Genomic DNA, 20,720 nt, shown 5'->3' on the forward strand with positions numbered 1-20,720 from the left:
TCTCTTTTACTTAGGAAAGAATTGTGTTATGTGGCAATATGTATGCTTGCTCTCTTTAAAATAAAACAAAAATGAGACAGGCTCTTTCCCTGTAGTTCAGACTGGCCTGGAACATTCTATTATGTCCCTGGACTCATATCACTCTTCTTCCTCAGTCTCCCAAGTACTAGCATTACAAGTATGAAGCAACACACCCAGCTACTTACTGTCCTTTTTTTTTTTCTTTAGGACAGTAAGTTTATGTTCTAGATTGTACTTTGGGTCAAGACAGGCCCATGTTTTTAATCTCAACTCTTACATCCTATTTTGTGGCTATGAAAGAAGCACTTAACCTAATTTTAGTTTTTTGATCGATCAGGGAGCAGTAATCTTTAGGGTGGTGAACATTGCATAATGTTTCATACTTAAAACCCATTGGTGTAGTAGATAGTGCATCTGATGATACAGAAGGAGCCATATTAAGAGTTTCCTACGTCAGGCAAAGTTTTACATTTTATCATTTGTCAATAGGGAGAGAACTCATTTGAGGAAAAGCAAATGACTTGATAAAAGAAATGTTTTGGGCAGAAACTTGTAAGATGAAGGAAAAGATCAATACATACAGAAGGATAATCTATATGAAATGTTATAGGTATTCTGTGTAGGGGCCTGGAAGCTTAGGCTTGAATGGAAACAGCAGAGCAGTAAAAATAATGTTCATAGTAATTTGCAAGGCTGAAGGTATAGATGGGATAAACTGTAATCCTAGATGTACTGCTGTATTGCAAGCAGGACATTTTGCTTTTTGTTATGTTCAAGCTGTCAGCTAGTTTCAGTTGGCAGTTTTTAGTTTACTGATGTTAGTGAATTAGTGATCTAGAATGTAGATGAGTTGTCAGAGCTGGAATTACTAAACCAAATAAATGAACTTTTGAATACTAGAAGGAGATAAAATGACTGGCAGACCCTTGTTGTAGAGAGGAAGGATTATATGCTTGGATTGGTATGTTTGAATTAGTTTTTGACCGTATTAGAAGAGTCTGGCAAGATGGCTCTGTGGTTAAGAGCACTTTACTGTTGGAGAGGACCTACCTAGGTTTGGTTCCAAGCATCCAGTGGGTGGCTCATAACCACATTTAATTTCAGCTTCAGAGGAGCTCACACACATATTTACTTATGGTGCAATCATTCACTTGTCCACTCAATCAGATTATACTTCTTAACTATTTATGAGCCTCCATTCCAATCTTTAGAGATTGTTTAAAGGTCAAACAAGTTCCATTAGGCCAAGAAATGCTTAATAACCTATTAGAGAATGAGAAATAAACTAGTAAGTGCCAAAAAGTCTGGAAAATGGCAGATTAATTGATCATTTGAATCACTTATTGGAAAATACAATGGACATATAAAGAAAAGTCATTAGAAAAAATACATATAATACATGTAATGCATTTAAATTGTAAATATCTTAAAGATAAACTGTGTGATGCCTCAGAGATATTACATTAACTCAAAACACTTATATTATCTGATATTTTAAATTTAGTATTCATTAACTGACCCTTTTAAAGGGGTTCTGTGATTAGGAAAATTAGCCAAGTGAGAGATAGAATTCCTTGATGGTAGAACACTCCCTTGCATGTATAAAGCTAGTAAATTTTGTTTGGTAGTTCAGGTGAGAAAGTGTTTTACATGCTATGAATTCGTTTATAATTTTCTTTTTAGCCACTCTAATTGGGACTTCCCCCCCCCCACTTTGTTGTTTTGTTTTGTTTTGCTTTGTTGTTTTTCGAGACAGGGTTTCTCTATGTAATATCCCAGGCTATCCTGGAACTCTTTTTGTAGACCAGGCTGGCCTTGAACTCACAATGATCCACCTGCCTCTGCCTCTCAAGTACTGGAATTAAAGATGTATGCCTCCATGCCCATTGGTACATTTTAATTTCATAGGTGTGATTATTACAGCTTATATTTCTCGTTCACAAAACATTGTTATATAGAGCTGACCACACAGAAAATATGCATTTAACACATCTTGTGTAAACTGCATATCTTTGGGAAAGGGGAAAGAGAAACTCATACATATGGAACACTGTCACCTGCCAAGTATTTTACCTTGTGTGATACACTCTGTGGATATAGACCAGTGAAACTCTTCTACTTCCCCTTCCAACTTACAGCCCAACCAGAGCAGTAATACATTCTTTCTTCTTGTTGTTAAGATGTTTTTAATAATTATTTACTGTTAACAGTATTTTGTATCCTTTCGGCCTACAAAGCAAATAACTGACACAGGGAGACTGAAACTTTAAAGCTGCCAGCACTTTGCTGGGCAGAATCTGAACTGATTCTAATCTGCTCATAAACTAATCAAACTATTCTAAGCCTTGTAACATACATATATTCCAAGCACTTGCCACTATGACCCATTCCTCCTCCAACTGTCAAAAAACCTCTCCTCACTCCAGCCTTCAAACTGTCCCCTCCCCTCCAGGAAGTCCCGCCTCTCACTTACTGTTTTTCTGCCTAGCTGATTGGCTAAGCAGCGCTTTATTGATGGTTGATACAATTACTCACTCAGCATTCCTCCACAATGTACACAATGTTTTGTCTGCATGTACACCAGAAGAGGGCACTAGATCTCATTACAGATGGTTGTGAGGCACCATGTGGTTGTTAGGAATTGAATTCAGGACCTTTGGAAGAGCAAGCAGTGCTCTTAGTTCTTAGGAATCTTGTCACTAATTTAATAGGCCAAACATGGTCTATTACAAAAGTCATTCTTTCATAGAAAAGCTGTAAAGTCAGCATTCATTTACCTAGAAGATAACTTAATGAGTGTTCCTTCTATGATGGTATGTACCAGTTGCAGAATCATTTCCCTATAAGCCAGCACATGCCAGACACATTCTAGACATTGGTAATACACCATTGAACAAAGGGAAACTGGGCTATTCCGGTACATAAACTAGAAAAGAAACAATATCCAATAAACATAAATAAGTTATTTTATCATTGAATATACCGTCTCCAATGTACTGTACAGAAAAAGAATGTACTTTTTAGTATGTTGATAAACATTGATAAGTATTCATAAACTGCTGTCTAGAGATCACATAGTTTTGTTCTTATAATTCTCAATGCTTCCTTAAATACCGCAAAACTTTAAATACAGACATTTTGATGCAATTGAGAGTTAAATTGATAAAGGACTGATTTTTTTTTAAGCCACCTGTCCTTGTTATTCTTTGTTGTCTGTACAGTTATAAACTTTTGACTATTTCATAGATACCTCTCCTGTGCATTTTGGACATTGTGTTTCTCAATATTTGGTCTGTCTACCTGTGTTAAGATTACCTGAGTACTCACTGTTAGTTTAGAATCCAGACACCCACACTGCCATATCATTTGAAAATATTTCAGAGTAGGTTATGAGAATAGTTTTGAAGGCATTTTGAATACTTCTACTGCAGAACTTAAGTTGAAGAACCATAAAGTAGAATATTGGTATGTAGTTACATGATTTGGGTTTGGTTTGAAAGAGGGCTATTCAAAGCAGTCATGTAGAAATAAGATTATTTGACAGTAGCTTATTCTCAGTTGTATAACTGTGACTGAAACAAATAGACACAATGAAACAAATCCCAGTGTATAGAACTTTTGAACTGGAACTTTGAATTAGTATGATTTATTTTTCTTTGTTTCAAATAGTGACAAATTTTTAATCCAGTTTTAATTAGTAATTAATCTAGCATGTCTTAAAACATCTACACATACACAAATATCTACTCTTCCAGGAATCAGTGCTAAAAGTATTTCTCATATAGACGTTAAATTGTATAGTTTCCTCAAATGTTTCTTTCTATTGTGGAGCCCCTAAAACCCTGCTTACTCTCCAGCCTACATACAGGCTTTACAGTAAGGATTATGTCAGCCTCACTTGCACTGGTACCATTCCTATTCCTTGTTCTTGTTAAAGGATTATGTTTGCAAATTTCCTTTCTAGACTGCAAAACATTTTAGTCTACGACTATAATTATAAGATAATGAATGCCATGGTTTTCTTCTTTGTGAGATTTAATACTTAAAAACAATCAAGTTTATATAGATATACTTTTTTCTGAATAAAAGGCTCATATTACTTAGTTTTCTCAGTTTAAAAGGAACTTAGAAATATTTATTCTTTTTCTTATCAAGGCATTGCTTCAGAGTTTGGAGTTCGAGGTTATCCAACAATTAAGCTGTAAGTTGAGTGTTGTATGTTTGTCTGTATGGTTTTAATAGTTCACTCTGCTTATATTTTACTTATTCTAGTACTTTCTTTGGAGGGCAAAGGTTTGGGTTCAGCCATTGTTTTTAAGCCAAGAGTACAATCAAAGGTGAGAAAGTTCACCTCTATACATCTTCATATTTAAGTGTGTGGTATACAGCTAATTCAGTAAATGTGTTCTGGATGTTTACTGTGTAACATGCACTTACACTTACACTTAAGGTGTACATCATAAATTATGAAAGGTCTCTTGAGGAGCCCCAGTATGTTTCTGCTTTGCCACTGCAAATCACATCTAAGAGATTTCATTCTTGTATAATTAATGACACTAACTTTATTAGAGAAAAATGATAAATATTCATTTTAATCTATGTGTACTAGAGAAATTAAGTTGGAAAACAATGTGGTGAGTTGGGAAAAAATGTTTTAAAATGATTTTGCTAAATTTTCCTGTTTTTTACATTAATCTTATTTTCGTGCTGTGAGCAGCTAAGCCATTTTTTTTTTCAGTTTTTTTATTTTAGGTAAACTAACTTTACCCCAATATTTTAAAACCCCCAATTTTTTATATTAGTCTGGGTTTTTTTAATTGACATTTTTCCTTTGTTTTTAGTTTTGTTTTGTTGAAAATGTTATTCTATTACAGTGTATGTTAATGGTCCTTTCTCTTTGTTATTAAGAGCTCTGTTTTTGCCTATTAATTGCTCTTTTGTATCTGTACAGTTGGTTAAATATAAATTTATTCATTGACATGTCTTTTGGAAGATAATCTGTGTTTTAGGAAAACTATTTTTATGCCTAATTCATGATGCATGTTGGGGGTTTTGCTACCACCAAAATAATCTAGTCCCTAGTCCTTTTATTTTCCGCTTGATGGAGAATAATTAAAATTACTCTGATTTAAGCTCTTGACTGTAAATGTACAAATTACTCACTTTTCTGAAGGTTCATACTATAACTCTACACTACAGATTAAAATGTATCTCTGATGTGTATGTGGCACATTGCCTTTTCCTGTGCATTGTAAGTTGCTGGTTCTCAGGGGACTCTGCACACTCTGCTTTACACAAGTGCGCTGCTCTTAAAGCTTCTTCTTATTTAGTGTTTTATGCATTTTAAGCTTATACTTTAGTAGAGGAGGATTGAGAGTAAATATGAGGACGATTAATTTCCAATTCTTATCTTTTATTTTTAAGATTAAAGGGAGACTTGGCATATAATTATAGAGGACCACGGACTAAAGATGATATAATTGAGTTTGCTCACAGAGTATCTGGGTAAGTTGAAAAAGCCTTTACTATATGATTCTAGTATTTGAAAGAAATGTATTTTAGTAGATTATATTGAACATACATATTTTAGATATTAAATGTGTTGAATACATTTATGAAAATATAAGGTTATATAGCATATGCAGTGAAGTTCTGTAAAGATAGATGATATAGTTTATGTTAATTTTTTTCTCCAATGAATTTTAATATATTTTCAAAATTTTTATTATAGATATAACAGTCTGTCCTATATATTAAGGACATCCTAAGCCCCTACCTCAACTCCTCCCAGAGATGCTTGAAACTGCCTAGTACCAGATCATATGAATGTTTTTTTTTCCTTTCTTTCAAAATATCTTGTACTTCTCGCTTTTCACTTAAAGGAAGCACTTGATTTCCTTTCTTTAGTATCTGGATTTCCAATGTCACTAACTTCTGCACTTTGTTCCATTGATAAACAAACTAAGGATTACTTGCTCACAGCCCTGAGTAATTTACTGGCTGTCTCTGTACTCTTTGAAGGAAAGCAGTGTACAGTGGGGCTTCCTGTTATTCAGAACAGTGCACAGTTTAACTTATGGACTGGTTCCTGTGGAAGTTTCTACTTAGTATTATCAGACCATAGTTGTTATGAGTAATTGGAAACATGGTAAAAGAAATTAGGAGTATCTGTTAGCAATTTCATGAATCTTATTTTTTAGAAATAGTTCTTATGTTGTAATGCCGTGTATCAACTTACATAGCGTCTTCTCTAATTTCAGAGTCTTAAAAGAAGCCCAGATGTTATTGCTCTTAGAGACTTGGGGTTTCATTTCTAGTTTGTGGTGATGAAAATATTTTTTTAAATACATCTAAATTAATTTTCTTTGCCATCACATTTTTTTTCAATGCTACCTGCAAAGTATTCTGGCAGTATTGGCTTAGCTAGTGACATAGTTAAAACCCAGTGAGCCATTTGCACTGAATTACCAATCTTTGACTTATTGCTGATCAGGAAGTAGATCCTTCACAAGCAGTTCTTGCTGATTTGAATGTGATTTTTAAAAAACAAGATATCTACATCTTGCTAATGTGTAAAGAATATCAGTGTTTATAATTATATTTGTAATATGCTTATGTGTATCTTTGTGAAGAGCACTTGTCAAGATCAATTTATATTGGCTTTAAAGTTCTACACACTTTATTAGCTTAATAGGATATATTGGTAATTATAAATAGCTTGAGGTTGAAACAGGATAGGTTCGTGGTGTAAAATTAAGCCTCAAAATATTTGTGTAAATGCACAGATTTAGGAATGATCTTTGTTATAGTTTGTGACTCTTATATGTAATTTCAACTGTATTTTCTCATTTTGATTGTATATTTCTCTTCATTTACTGTGTGAATAAATAAATTTTGAAACACGTTTATTTGAGGTAAATGACGCTAGTGGTATATACACTTGACTCTCCTGTGGCTTCAGGTAGTTTTATGTTTGGCAGTTATTGATTGCGTTTTTCTTTAACTGTAAGAAGAGATTCTCCTGATGTGAGAGTGCCTCTGGAGTAGGGGAGATTTCATGACTCAGTTTAGAGTTGCATCACTTGCTGGTTAATTATGAAGGGTTGAAGCAGAGGCTCGGGAGAATGATGCAATGACCTTAAAAACTGTGTGTTTTGAAAGTGTTCACTTCGCAAAATAGGTTCTGTTTATTTTATAAGTTTTGTCGACTAAAAGTATGATAATCTATACCATATTTTTAAAAAGAAAGCATTTATTTTATCTCTTAACTTTATAAGTGATATGTTTTATAGTAACCTTTATTGTCATTCATTTATCCATTTGTTTTAAAAATGACTGTTTATTAAATTTTGTAGGAAAGCTTTCTCTTTGTGCTTCCATTTTATTTTTCTGAAAATAAATAGTAATATAAATTAGAAGCTTGGGACTTTGACCTCTATAGGGTACTTAAGAAGTATGTAGTATTTAAATTGACACATATTATATAAATATTAACTCTTGTTGACTCCTGGGATACTATTTCTGTAAGTATGCTTTTGAAAAGGAAAGAATTCTCAGGTGAATTGTCTTGCTTTTAGCCAAGGACTATAAATGGATGATCATTCTATATCTCACTAATTTAAAATAGTGTCGATGATGTCTAAAATGATTTGAAGCTGTCAGATTTAATTTTGCATACTACATAGAATTTTACTATGTAGTACACAAGTACCATAGGCTGAAATTTTACTTGAGTGGGTTTGGTGATATACATAAGTGCAGATAATACATTGCTAAAACATGTCCCATAAGAATGAATTGTGCTCTATCTTTAGTTCACTACCATTTGTTTTGTTTTCACACAGGGCTCTGATTCGACCTCTTCCAAGTCAACAAATGTTCGACCATGTACGGAAGAGGCACCATGTATTTTTTGTTTATATTGGTGGAGAATCACCCTTAAAAGTATGACATTATCTTTTTTTTCCACATGAACAGACATGTTGTAATTTTATGTTTGCTATGCAGCTATGATTCTTCCAAAACTTTGAAGCAAAATATTTTAGCTTATCTATTTTTCACAATGAAAACACTTTCTTTAGTCTCTCTTACTAAATTTACAATTATGAAATTATCAAATTGAAATTAAGTGAAATTTGGATAAAGCTTGCCTGCCTTAGTTTTTTTTTTGCATCACTTTTTCGTACTTTAAGTGAAAGACTGAAAACTGTTGTTCAGATGTTACCTTTTTAAAGCAAAGCACTGTGCTTAAGTTTACTTAATGTATATGTGTATTTGTGTATACTTTTCTTATTGTCACCACCATCATCATTAATCATCATTGCTAATCTCTATTAATAAACCTGAGTCGACTTTGTGTTATAATTCATCAACTCTTTTTGAAGGGGAGGGTAGGATCACTTAGTTGCAATGGTGGTTTGCCTTCACAACAGTACATTTGTTTTAGTTATAGTGTCTTATTTCACTGAAAGGTAACATGGTAGGAAATCTTTATAGTATATTATAGTTAATTGGATTATTAAATAAGGAATAAATTTTTTATCTTTAATGTTTAAGATATCCTTTTTCTGTTCAAATTATAGGAGAAATACATAGATGCTGCTTCAGAGTTAATTGTGTATACATACTTCTTTTCTGCCTCAGAAGATGTGGTTCCTGAGGTAATATTTAATATTTGATTTAATGAATTTTGATTTGGTTCTACATGTCAGATTTATTTGTAATGTTGTATGAAAAGTTTTTTACTACTGATGTCGACTGTTTATAATTCATGAACCAATGCTTCCACAATCATGGCACTTAGAGATTGTGGTTACATTACATTGGTGACCTTCTTTCTTTATGAAATAATATTGGTAAGCAGTGATATATATCAAACCCCAAAGGTGCTTTTAAGTAATAAATTATGTATTGTTGCAAATGCAGTCTACTCCTGGCCCCTCACACCCAGTAGTAAATAAATACTACAAAAACAAGACTCCAGAGATGCTACCAAAAGTAAGTGGACATTGTGAGAGTTGGGATATGTAGGGATGGACAGCTGTTTAATTTTTTTGATCCAAAAAGGTAAGGAAAGAGGGAGGTGTGAGCAGAAAATATTTGAACTGAAGCCTGCTTGATGTGAAAGAGCCTCACACAGGTCTATGGATAGAATATCAGAAAAGAGGAGATAATTCAAATGCCCAAGACAAGAGCATAACTTGCATATTTGAACAGCAGCACAGTAGCCAGTCTTCCTATATCACTGTGAGAAGGGGATAGAAGCAAGCAGAAGACAATTCTTGTTGTATATTTTACAGCATGTATAATGAAGGTGAAGTTCATAAGGAACTCAAGTCGGTTCATTTGAAAGTGCTAAGAGCACAATATTGTGAAAGTAGATTCACAGATCACTTAACCTTTGAACTTGGGAGTCAATAAGCAGGTGAATATGAAATAACTTAGAGTGTACTCTAGCACACTGGTTCTCAACCATCCTAATGCTACGATGCTTTAATACAGTTTCTCATGTTTTGGTAACCCAACCATAAAATGATTTTCATTGCTATTTCATAACTATAATTTTTGCTATTGTTATGAACCTTAAAATGTAAATGTCTGATATTCAGAATGTGTGATATTCAATCCCTGTGAAGTGGTAGTTTGACCCCAAAAGGGTCACGACCACAGCTTGAGAACCATTGCTTTAGTACATAGGTTTTTATGTTACAATGGAAATTCTGAAATGTTTTCAACATGTTAAAGAACCTCTACTTTTGCCAATCTAAATCCACTCCAGTTTACCTATTTTGGTAGAAGACATATTATTTTTTCAGAGCACATAATGTTCATACCCTTAATTTGTCATTTCTCCTTTTTTTAGATCTAAGTATTAATTTTTATATTTTACAGTCAGATCCTTCCATTTTGGTGTACAGATGTGTTATTTTTGGCACATGCAAATAGTTGTGTAACCACTATCTCTTTGAAGCTAAAGAATTAGCTGTACATGATATTTATTATACAACTGGAAATAGAGGCAGGAGCTCAAGGCTAGCCTGGGCTACAGTGAGACTTTATATTTTAAAAACAAAGAAAAAACTAAAACAATAGAGAGCAGACCAGCACCTCCTGTAATGTAAACGCCATGGAATGTAAGGAAGAGATAGATATGGAAATGGATTATCTGCTGTAAGTCCTTCCAAGAAAGGCCACTTCATTGCTTTGGAAGGGAGCAATGCCTCATGCTAACACAGAAACTTCCTAACATTTTTGTGGGTGAGTGGCCAAGAAAAGGCAAATCTAGTCATGATTGAGAGCTTTTTTACTACCCGATATTATGATAGTATTATGTAATTTTTAGTTACAATGTAGCAAGATCATTTATCATATTGCCTCTGTGCTGAGATGTACCTGAATCTATTCACTGTTACTTTTGGGTTACATATACTCATGGGTAATTGCCTAGCCTAATTTTTCATAATTTTACCTGTTTGAAATACATACAAAATAGAAGGAGGTACTTTTAGATGATTCCTTATGAATGCCAATAGTATTTAAAAAGTAGTTTGGAGAGTACTTGTTGCCTAATGTCATCCATAATTATCCTGGGAGGTAGATGTTGTCATTGGCTTTAAGTTTCTAGGCTGAGGCAGTTGAATCTAGATGAAGTAACTGAGTATCACAAAGCTGATGAGTACTGGGGAGTGATATCCTTAGGTAGACTGTTAAAGCATTGGTCCTACTGCTCTGTGCTCCAGAATTCCTCCATCTTTTCCTACTCAAAATATTATCCATGGTCTTATAGAAACTCTTAAGAGTGGTCCTTGTCTTTTCTTATGTCAGGCAGCATGCTTCCAGGGAGGTATCTGAAAACATAAAATTTAGCTGAATTTAAGATTGTACTCTTTCTAGTCTTCAGTAGTGTGGGTGAGGGGTTATTTCCTAGTTTTTTTCAATGCTTTTGAAATTAATTGTAGGTACTTAATGTAGAAAATAAAAATGGTTAATAATGTTTATTATTAAAAGCCTGTAATTGTTATGGTGGTATTATTCTCTAACCTGCTACCAAATCAATAAGTACACAGACACCTGATAGATTTTAGATAAGCCTTATTTTACCTGGGGCTGAGCAAATATTTCCCCTCTCAACTACCCTTCATCTCCCAGTCCCATATCCTATGCCAATTGCTCTAATAATTCCTATCTGGGCTACTTCCCCCCCATCCATAAATCATAAATACTTGCACGTGTTTCTCACCTGGGCTGCTTTGCTCCATCCATCATTAGAGCTGCTCCTCCAAGCCATTTGCTTCTTTTCCTATCTCCTCCCCATGAACCTTAGCTCCACCTCTCACTTCTGCCCTGCCCAGGCTTCAGCATTTTGTTTTGGTTTTTGATTTTTGGTTTGTTTGCTTTGTTTGTTTGGTTTTGGTTTTTTTGTTTTTTGGTTTGGTTTGGTTTTTGTTTGTTTGTTTGGTTGGTTTGGTTTTTCAAGACAAGATTTCTCTGTGTAGTCTTAGCTGTCCTGGACTTACTTTGTAGACTAGGCTGGCCTTGAACTCACAGTGATCCAATCTGCCTGCCTCTGCCTCCCAAGTGCTGGGATTAAATGTGTGTGCCACCACACCTGGCTTCAGCGGTTTTTTTTAACCAATCACCTTTAAATTAGGTAGAGCAAGATTTACACAGTAAGGGAAGATGTACCGGAGAATGTGCTTGTAAGAGAAAGCAAGCAGATCTCTGGAACAAAATAATTCGCAATCAAATACAAAGCACCAGATCATGCTATTACAGGTACTAATTGAATTATTGGCGTTAAAATTTCAAACTTCTGATGTTTTTCTGCAGTATGTGACACTGAAAGAGATTCCTGCTGTGCTTGTTTTCAAGGACAACACTTACTTTGTTTATGATGGTAAGTTCCAAAGCTTTAACTCACATAAGGCCTTTCATAATTAAAACATTGTTATAAGCAGGCATTTATAAAATATTGTGTAAGTGCTGCCACTTACAAAGTATCACATTTGATAGAATCATCTTTTAATCCTTCAGTAGATTTCCAACAATGTACTTCATTCTTAGTTGCTTCCATTGAGGGGTGTGTGTGTGTGTGTGTGTGTGTGTGTGTGTGTGTGTGTGTGTAATTATTTGCCACTTTAAGAAATAATCTGTATTCAATTTCTATACATTAAAATGTTCAGACTTAATTTTAGGAGGATAGTTAGCTTTCATCACACACCGATAAAATAAAATATCCTCAGCAGAATGAAACTCTTTACCTTCTTTAGGTATTTCTCCCCCTCTGTCAGAAAATACTTTATTTAAATTTTATTTTTATATCATCCATACATCATAAAAAGAAAGATATAATAAAACCCTCATACTCATAAATGGTTAACAGGACCTTACTGTAGTTGTTTCAGTTTTATTGTTTTTCTTTTGAAGTAATTCAAAGCAAATCCTAATGAAATTTTTTCACTGTGTTTCACTATCCTTCTTTTTAAAAATGGGGGTTATATTTTTTTTAGATAACCACTTGATTGTTGGACCACTGAAGAAAAAAATTATTTTCCTTGCTTTAGTAAAGGAACATGTTTTGATATTTTCTTATATTTTATGTCTTGATAACTGCAGAGAAAACTACACATCTCTAATTTTTGTCATTGTGTTCAATTGAACTAACTTGATACATAATTATCACTAGTGCTATACATTAGATGTCCTGCGTTACCCACCTAATGTTGCATAGTTATTTCTGTCCTTTAATTTATACAGGGGATAGTGTGGCAGATACATGACTGTCCTACATCATTAGAGTATTAGATAAAGTGATCTATACAGTGAAACATCAAAGTACATTCATTCAGGAGATAGTTTTTGAATGTTTATAGTCATCACCAGTCAAATGAACTTGAGAAGAACTTGCATACATGAAAAGAGGAGAAAGGAAAGAACCCATATATTTGTCTGTACCTACCTTCTTTTTGGTTAAGAAAATGCTACTAGAAGTGTTCAATGTATACTTGACCATTGTTACTATTTTATGTATTTTTAAAGAAGAGTGTTTTCTTTTTTCTCCCAAGTTAAAATGTCTAGCAGTATCTAGACTCAGCCTTCAAATCTCTTATTCTAAACCTGCTAAGAGGCCCTTAATTCAGGCAACTATAAACTACCTAAGAACCAGCTTAAGGTTTTATAATTATAATACTGTTTTAGATACGTTATCACTTTGCTGAATTGAGACATTACAGCTGCCTTGTACGCTGATGTATTTCCTTTGCTTTGTTTCAAGAGTATGAAGATGGCGATCTGTCCACATGGATCAGCAGGGAGAGATTTCAGAACTACCTTACTATGGATGGCTTCCTTTTGTATGAACTTGGTGACACAGGTAACAAGCATATGGCCATTCCGCTTCATTACAGAATTTTTCTTTGAGTGCTTATTTACTGGTTCTTTTAAAGCTGCATTTCCTAATTAAAGTACACTTATGTTTGCTAGTTCTGCTTTCTAAGAGTTGAGACTTAGAGTACCACGGATATATACTTTCATATGAGGATCAGTGTAGCCAAAGAGGTTTACTAACACCTGATGGTGATGAGGAAGACAAGGGCCTGAATGATTCAAGAATAAGGGAATAAAAAACCAAAACCAAAACCAAACAAACAAAAACCATGAAGCTACAAGTTAAAGTGAAGCCTTCTCACTGTCTCCTAAGGTCTGCTGTTACTTGTGAGTGGGAATCAGTCATACTGTTCATTTCTTAAGGTCATATGATAGAAAATGACAAAGAAAGAAAAATAAATAGAAATATAAGAGTTAGCCAACATAGAAAGTTTAAAAATTATAAGAAGCTTACTTTATTAGGAGAGTATTGTATAGGCTTAGACCCCACTAAAGGTGGGACATCTATATGTTGTTACCACATGTGTTCCCTCTCACAGTTTCATGATCATGAAATGGAAATACAGCGATAGGGAAGAAACATTTGAAAATTAGACACAATTCAAATTAAGCACTGAAGCCAGGTGCTGTAGCACACGTCTGTAATGCCAGCATTCAGAAGGCAGAGAGGTAGATGGATATTTGTGAGTTCGAGCCAGCCTGATCTACAGAGAGAGGCCAGGACAGCCAGGACTCTATTACACAGGGAAACCCTGTCTTGGGGGGAAAGAAGAATAAGAAAAAAACAAAATGAAAAATTAAGCACTGAATAGTACATGAAATATTTCAAGAAATGAAATAATTCTTATAGATGATGTTTTCAACAAAAAGCTAACAGTGAATCAAGATTATGTAGATGTATTAGAGATGTATTATGCAGGGTGAGATTAGGAAAAGCATGAAAATAATGTAAATGATGCTAATTTTTTGGTTTTGGGATTTTGGGGGGGGGGGATTTTGGTTTGGTTAGTTTGGTTTGGTTTGGTTTTTAACTTATTCCTACATTTGTGTTTCTACCTCGAGTGAAACTATACTCAAGTATGTTTATGTATATAAATTCATTTAATTTTTCCTTATAAGTCAGAAAAACTTGCTTTCCTAAAATAAATGGGAGTTTGCTTATGTTCAGTTACATAAGTATTAGAGAGTGGTATCTCACTTTTATTCTCCCTGCTTGGTACAGTGCTGAGAACATAACCCACGTCAGCACCCCGAACACTACTGTTATTACATTGTTCTACCCTCCCGAACATTGTCAGTAGGCATATAACTTACTGTTTTACTTATACTTCAAAAGTAGTGTCACTCAATTTGATTCTATATGCCATCACTGGTGAAATTGTAACAGAGGAAATGGCTATGCAAAAATAATTTCCTTAGTGTTATAAACTACTAGGGCTTATTAGCAATTTTTAGTAAATGTTTTTAAATCAATGTCTTTGTTGTTGTTGTTGTTGTTGTTGTTGTTGTTGTTGTTGTTGTTGTTGCTGCTGCTGCTGCTGCTTTTTCAAAACAGTGTTTCCCTGTGTAGCCGTAGCTATCCTGGATTCACATTGTAGACCAGGCTGGCCTCTAACTTTGATCCATTTGCCTCTGCCTTCCTGAGTGCTGGGATAAAGGCATGTACCACCACATCTGGCAATGTCTTCTTTATGGTGTAGCTTTTGACAAAATATTTCATTACGTTGTTGGTTTGCATAAAATAATTTTAGAGAAATTAAAATAAAATTATTAATATTTACCTCCTAGAGGTAGAAGAAATGTATCATTTGAAGTTGACTAATTTACTGGTCTGGGCTGCAAATATGTTGGCTTAATTTTATGTAATGTGTAAATAATGATTGGCAAGTGAGAATTCTACCACTGAACCACCAATGCGTAAATGATGATTGGAATCTAGAAACATAGTCTGGTATCAGAAGTAATATTTGACAAGTATGGGTTATGTGAGTTATGTCTTTCTCAATTCAAGGAAATGAAAGATACTATTCTTAATTTCAGGAAAGCTTGTGGCTATTGTAGTCATTGATGAGAAAAACACATCATTTGAGCATACCAAGTATAATTGCTTTGAAACAGATTTAAGCTTCAAATGCCATGCCAGCTTTGTGTAGTCTACATAGAGTGTCTTGCAACAGATGTTGTAATGGGATAGTTAAACCTTTTAATTGAAGAGGTGACATATTTATGTATTTATTCTTCTACAGATTAAAGTCAATTGTTCAAGAAGTTGCTAGAGATTTCAGAGACCACTTCCATAGGTATGTGCATGTTTTCTGAAAAGTTGACTTTGTTTGAAAGTTTGTCACTGTTTAATTCGGTTTATCAGTGAAGTAAATTAAAAGTAGTTAAGATCCCTAATCTCAAAAATTTAAGGCTGGCATCTTAGATGCTCTAAGGTCTAAATGCATGGGCTCTGACACAGCACTAAGTGGAAAATTCCACACCTGCCTTCCCATGATAGTGGTCAGAACACAAAGTCATGTTAAAGAATTGTGATACTTCCTTCATGGTATGTGTATAAGGTGTATATGAGGAGGGAAAAATGAGTTCTGTATTTTTTTTAATTCACTTTATATCCTGTCATAGCCCCATCCCTCCTCTCCTCACAGGCCCACGCTCCCTCTCCCTCCTCCCTCCCCCATCCCCTCTTCCTCAAAAAAGGGGAACCTCCTTCCCTTCTATCCCAGCTCATCAAATCACATCAGGACTAAGTGTGTCTTCTTCCCCTGTGGCCTGCTAAGGTTGTCCCACCAGGGGGAAATGATCAAACAACAGCCAACAGAGTCCATGTCAGAGAGAGCCCCCACTCCTCTTACTAGTGGACCCACAGAAAGCCTGAGCTGCCCATCAGCTACGTCTGTGTAGGGAGAGATGTGCAGGGATAAAGTTAGAGCAGAGATTGAAGGAATGTCCAACCAGTGCTTGGCTCAACCTAAGACCCACCCATGGGAGAGAGCCAGCCCTGACACTATTAAAGATATTCTTATCTAAAGATTTGCTTGCAGGCAGGAGCCTAGCATAGTTGTCTTCTGAGAGGCTCCACCCAGTAGCAGTTAGAAACAGTCGCAGCCAAACACAAGGCAATGTACAGGAATTCTTGTGGAAAAGGGGGAAGGGGAAAAGGACCTGGAGGTGACAGGAGCACCCCAAGAAGACCAACAGAGCCAACTGACAGCGCCAGCCTGGAGACTGAAGCACCAACCAAAGACTCTGCATGAGTTCTGTACTGAACATTTGGGTCCCTGCCCTAGGGAGCTTATTGTACGCAAATCCAAACCATGAAAACTCAGAAATGTCAAACACTTCTGGGCCCCAGCATTTCAGATAAGAGAGATCATATCTCATACTTTGAAAGGTAAATCAAGAATTAATTGACCTGGAGCTTCCAGTCAGCATGAGGACATATCTATGCCACATCTTAAAAGTTGGAGAAGCTGCTGCACCCAGTCATTTATAATTCATCCCATTCCTACTTCTTGAGAGTGTTTGACACATGTTTTATGGTAGAAGAATATTCACATAAATTTGCAAATTTGAAACAATTTAAATGAACACTCACATGCCAGGAAAGTGATTGTAAAAAAAAAAACTCAAAATACTAATGAAATGTAAAAAGTTACTTAGGAATAAGAATTTTTGCTGTATTTCATTTTTTTATGTTTGTTGCTGCTACCAAAACAGCAAGAGAAACCTCGAGGATTCATTATTTTCTTTGTATAAAATCTACTAAAAGTTCATTGTGCAATTCTCATGGTACATGGTAGCTGACCTCTTCTGAGTGATCCTATTTCACAGTAAATCCACTTTTTTTTTATTTTCTTTTTTGGTTTTTTGAGACAAGGTTTCTCTGTGTAATGGTCCTCGCTATGTGCAACTCTCCTTGTAGACCAGGCTTGCCTTGAACTCACAGAGATCCACCTGCCTCTGCCTCCCTGAGTGCTAGGATTAAAGGCGTGTGCCACCACACCTGGCTCACTTTCTTTAAATGTATTTTACTTGCAGCACATTTCATTCCCTGTCTTTTAAACATGTATAGTGAGGTGAAATGTCCAGTTTGTTGGTTGTGTATTTGCTTATCAAAACTGAGTAGAAAACACTCTGGTGTAAATGTCAGGGGTTCCATGTTCAGTGTTGGAAGTTTATGTGCTTACAAGTTCTAGTTTGTGGTGTGTACCTTTTTTCTCTTAATCCAATAGTGTGCTCTTTCTCTTCTTTCTCTTTGTTGTTGCTTGTGTCTTACAGAGATTTTCAGTTTGGCCATATGGATGGAAATGACTATATAAACACCTTGCTGATGGAGTAAGTAAAGTATTGATGGTTTTTCCACTTTGATATTACTAATTTTGAGAGATGGAGAGCGACTTAATTAGCTGGAAAAAACATACCAAAAAGCACTTTCTGTCATTTTCTGATGCTGACATCCCCCCAATAAATGTCTGATTTTATTTTATAAATCCTGTATTTTGAATTTATTAAGATTTAATTTTATTCTTTACTATAAAGATTGTCTCCCACTTCAACATAATAACATTTTCAAATCATTCTATAATAGGTAAATTTATAGTTTTTATAATACATATTTTAATAAGTTATTGTGGGCTGGTAAGGTTGTTCACTGAGTAGAGCCACTTCCTCATAGGCCTGACAACTTGAGTTTGATCCCCATATGCCACAAGGTGTCAGAAGAGGCCCAATCCTGAGAGTTGTCTGACTTCCACATGCAATAATCGAAGATGCTTGAAGTAATTGACAGTATTTTTTCTTTGTTCTTTTTTTTTTTTTCTTAATTTTCTTTACATCCCATTTCAATCCACTGCTCAGTGGAGCCTCTCAGAGGACACCTATGCTAGGCTTCTGTCTGCAAACATAGCAGAATATTGTTAATAGTGTCAGGGGTTGGCTCTCTCCCATGGGGTGGTACGAGGCTGTAGTTGGACTTTCCTTCAGTGTCTGCTCTGTCTTTATCCCTGCACATCTTGTAGGCAGGGTAAATTTGGGGTCGAAGTTTTTATGGGTGGGCTGGTGTTCCCATCCCTCCACTATGAGTCCTATCTAGTTAGAGGATATTCTTTAAATTTTAAAATTTCACGCCAGGTGTGGTAGTCGGAGGCAGAGGCAGGTGGATTGCTGTGAGTTCAAAGCCCATCTGGTCTACAAAGTAAGTCCAAGCTACATAGAGAAACCATCTTGAGAAAATAAATAAATAAATAAATAAATAAAATTTCACTGACAGATTCATGCAAGTGTAGAATAAATTTTAGATATTTTTTAACCATCTTTCCCTCCCTTTCTCCCCCACATCTTTCTCTGAAACACTTCTGCCCAATAAGTCTGAGTTGTTTGCATAAGTGTGTGATAGGTTATTGGTAACTTCACTGAAGAAAATTATAACCTCCTGACCCGAAAGCTACTAACTACCAGTAATCACACAGGAAGAGACAGGACCTCGTAGGCCCCTTCCTTGTGCATGATGAAATGCTGACAGACCCAGTCTCATGCAGGGCTTACACAGAGAACCACATGTTCAGTGAGTTCATAGTTGCAGCAGCTGTGTTATGTACAGCACTCATCTTTTTGCAGCACAACTCCCCATTCTTTAGAGTTTATGTTTTTTTCCCATTTCCACTTCCATCCCTCTTCCACATTGTTTCCCAAATGGCACTAAAGTTTTAATAATGTTTAAAAAAAAAAGAAAAAGAAAAAGAAAAGAAAGGAAAACAATTGTTTATAAATTTCCTATTGCTCATAGAACAATTATTGTGTATAGAAGTTGTAAAGTTGATCTTGTATAAACCTAAGAGGAAAGATATTCTGTATAACCCTATAATGGAAATTCATTTTTTTTTCAGTATATGATAGGGACTTTGATAAGACCATTTAAGTTGATAGATTCATTTTTTAAATGTTTGCAGCATTCCGCAGCACTTTTGCTCCAATAACTAACATCATAATCCACGATGATAGTATCTAGCAGTAGGTAAGCATTTAATTCGTAGTTTAGTCAGTTGTAAGATCTTAGCTCAAATTACAGTCACAACATCATAGTCAGCTTAAGTTGTTAGGTTTGAAGGGTGTGTTTTAGTTTTTTTGTCTTTGACAAATACCTGAGGGAAACGGTTTAAAGGAGGTAAAATTTATTTTGGTATGTAAGTCTCAGTCAGTGTTGGTGGGTTCTGCTGCTTTCAGTCTGAATGAGGCAGATCATCGTGGCAGCAGGAATTGTATGGCTGATACTCCTCACCTTAGGTGACTAAGAAGTAAAAGTAGAGGAAGAGAAAAGGAAGCAGGAGAAACCTTCAGTGTCATGTTACCAGTGACTTGATAGATCTAGCCAGCTTAACTGTAGAAGACTCCTCTGCCTACAAAGATGATGTCACCAGCTGGGGGCCTTCACACACGAGCCTTTCCAGGCCATTTCATATTCAAGCCATGACAGCAGGGCTTAAGTGCCAAGGTGTGACCTGCCTGGTGAATGTTTAAGTACATTGGAAAATATATGTGTCCTCTTGTTGGGTAGAGTGACAGGAGACTACAGAGAATTCACAATAGTGTTTATTTAACATGTATGTTTACTCAGTGTATACAAGGAACCATTCTGAAGGGTTAGCTTGAATTTTCTCATGTAATTGTGTAGCAAGTTAGGTACTATTGGTTTCCATATTTTATAAGAAAAAAGCTTTACATGTAAGAAGCTAAAGTTCTTGACTAACATGCTGCAGTGTTAAGAGAAAGCTCCAGATTCAAACAGTGTGGTTCCAGAGACCACTCTCTTGCCTGTTGGGGTTTCTGAGTACCATCTGAGGTAGAGTTAAACGTTATTAGTATTCTGTATAGTACTGTGCAGAATTGTATACTTTGCACAGCACTTTTAATCACTTAGGTGTTGGTTTTTAGAATATTTTCATGCAATCTTGATTAATGGTAAAGTTTATACAAACTTTGAAAGCTTCCTGTAAACCACAGAGGTAAAGATATTAAAAATCTCTTTTCTTCTCTAACTATAGCTACTTAGATGTAATTGAGCGCTAGAGTATTTATTATTGCTGTGCTTAATATAAATTTTTATTTTTTTTTCTAGTGAGTTGACAGTCCCAACCATAGTTGTACTGAATACTTCTAACCAACAGTACTTTTTGCTAGATCGACATATTAAGGATGCCAGTGACATGGTCCAGTTCATTAACAGCATTTTGGATGGTACAGTACCAGTAAGTGTTTCAGATCCATTTCAGAGGGATGAAGGGAAAGAGGCACAAGAGAAACTAGCAGTT

General features: G+C 35.2%; 1 protein-coding gene across 1 annotated transcript in view; it reads left to right on the top strand.

Moving 5' to 3' along the window:
• Positions 1 to 20,720, top strand: part of LOC311591738 (protein disulfide-isomerase TMX3-like) — a 33,803-nt gene that overhangs the window by 7,061 nt on the left and 6,022 nt on the right. Inside the window, exons 5-14 of the mRNA XM_084803400.1 lie at positions 4,177 to 4,222; positions 5,446 to 5,526; positions 7,866 to 7,965; positions 8,604 to 8,681; positions 11,851 to 11,917; positions 13,295 to 13,393; positions 15,448 to 15,505; positions 15,654 to 15,707; positions 17,692 to 17,748; positions 20,528 to 20,657. Coding sequence (XP_084659526.1) covers positions 4,177 to 4,222; positions 5,446 to 5,526; positions 7,866 to 7,965; positions 8,604 to 8,681; positions 11,851 to 11,917; positions 13,295 to 13,393; positions 15,448 to 15,505; positions 15,654 to 15,707; positions 17,692 to 17,748; positions 20,528 to 20,657 — 770 coding nt within the window. The remainder of the gene's footprint in view (positions 1 to 4,176; positions 4,223 to 5,445; positions 5,527 to 7,865; positions 7,966 to 8,603; positions 8,682 to 11,850; positions 11,918 to 13,294; positions 13,394 to 15,447; positions 15,506 to 15,653; positions 15,708 to 17,691; positions 17,749 to 20,527; positions 20,658 to 20,720) is intronic.

The sequence above is a fragment of the Acomys minous genome, assembly GCF_964271855.1.
Source record: "Acomys minous genome assembly, contig: scaffold_23, whole genome shotgun sequence".
NCBI lineage: Eukaryota > Metazoa > Chordata > Mammalia > Rodentia > Muridae > Acomys > Acomys minous.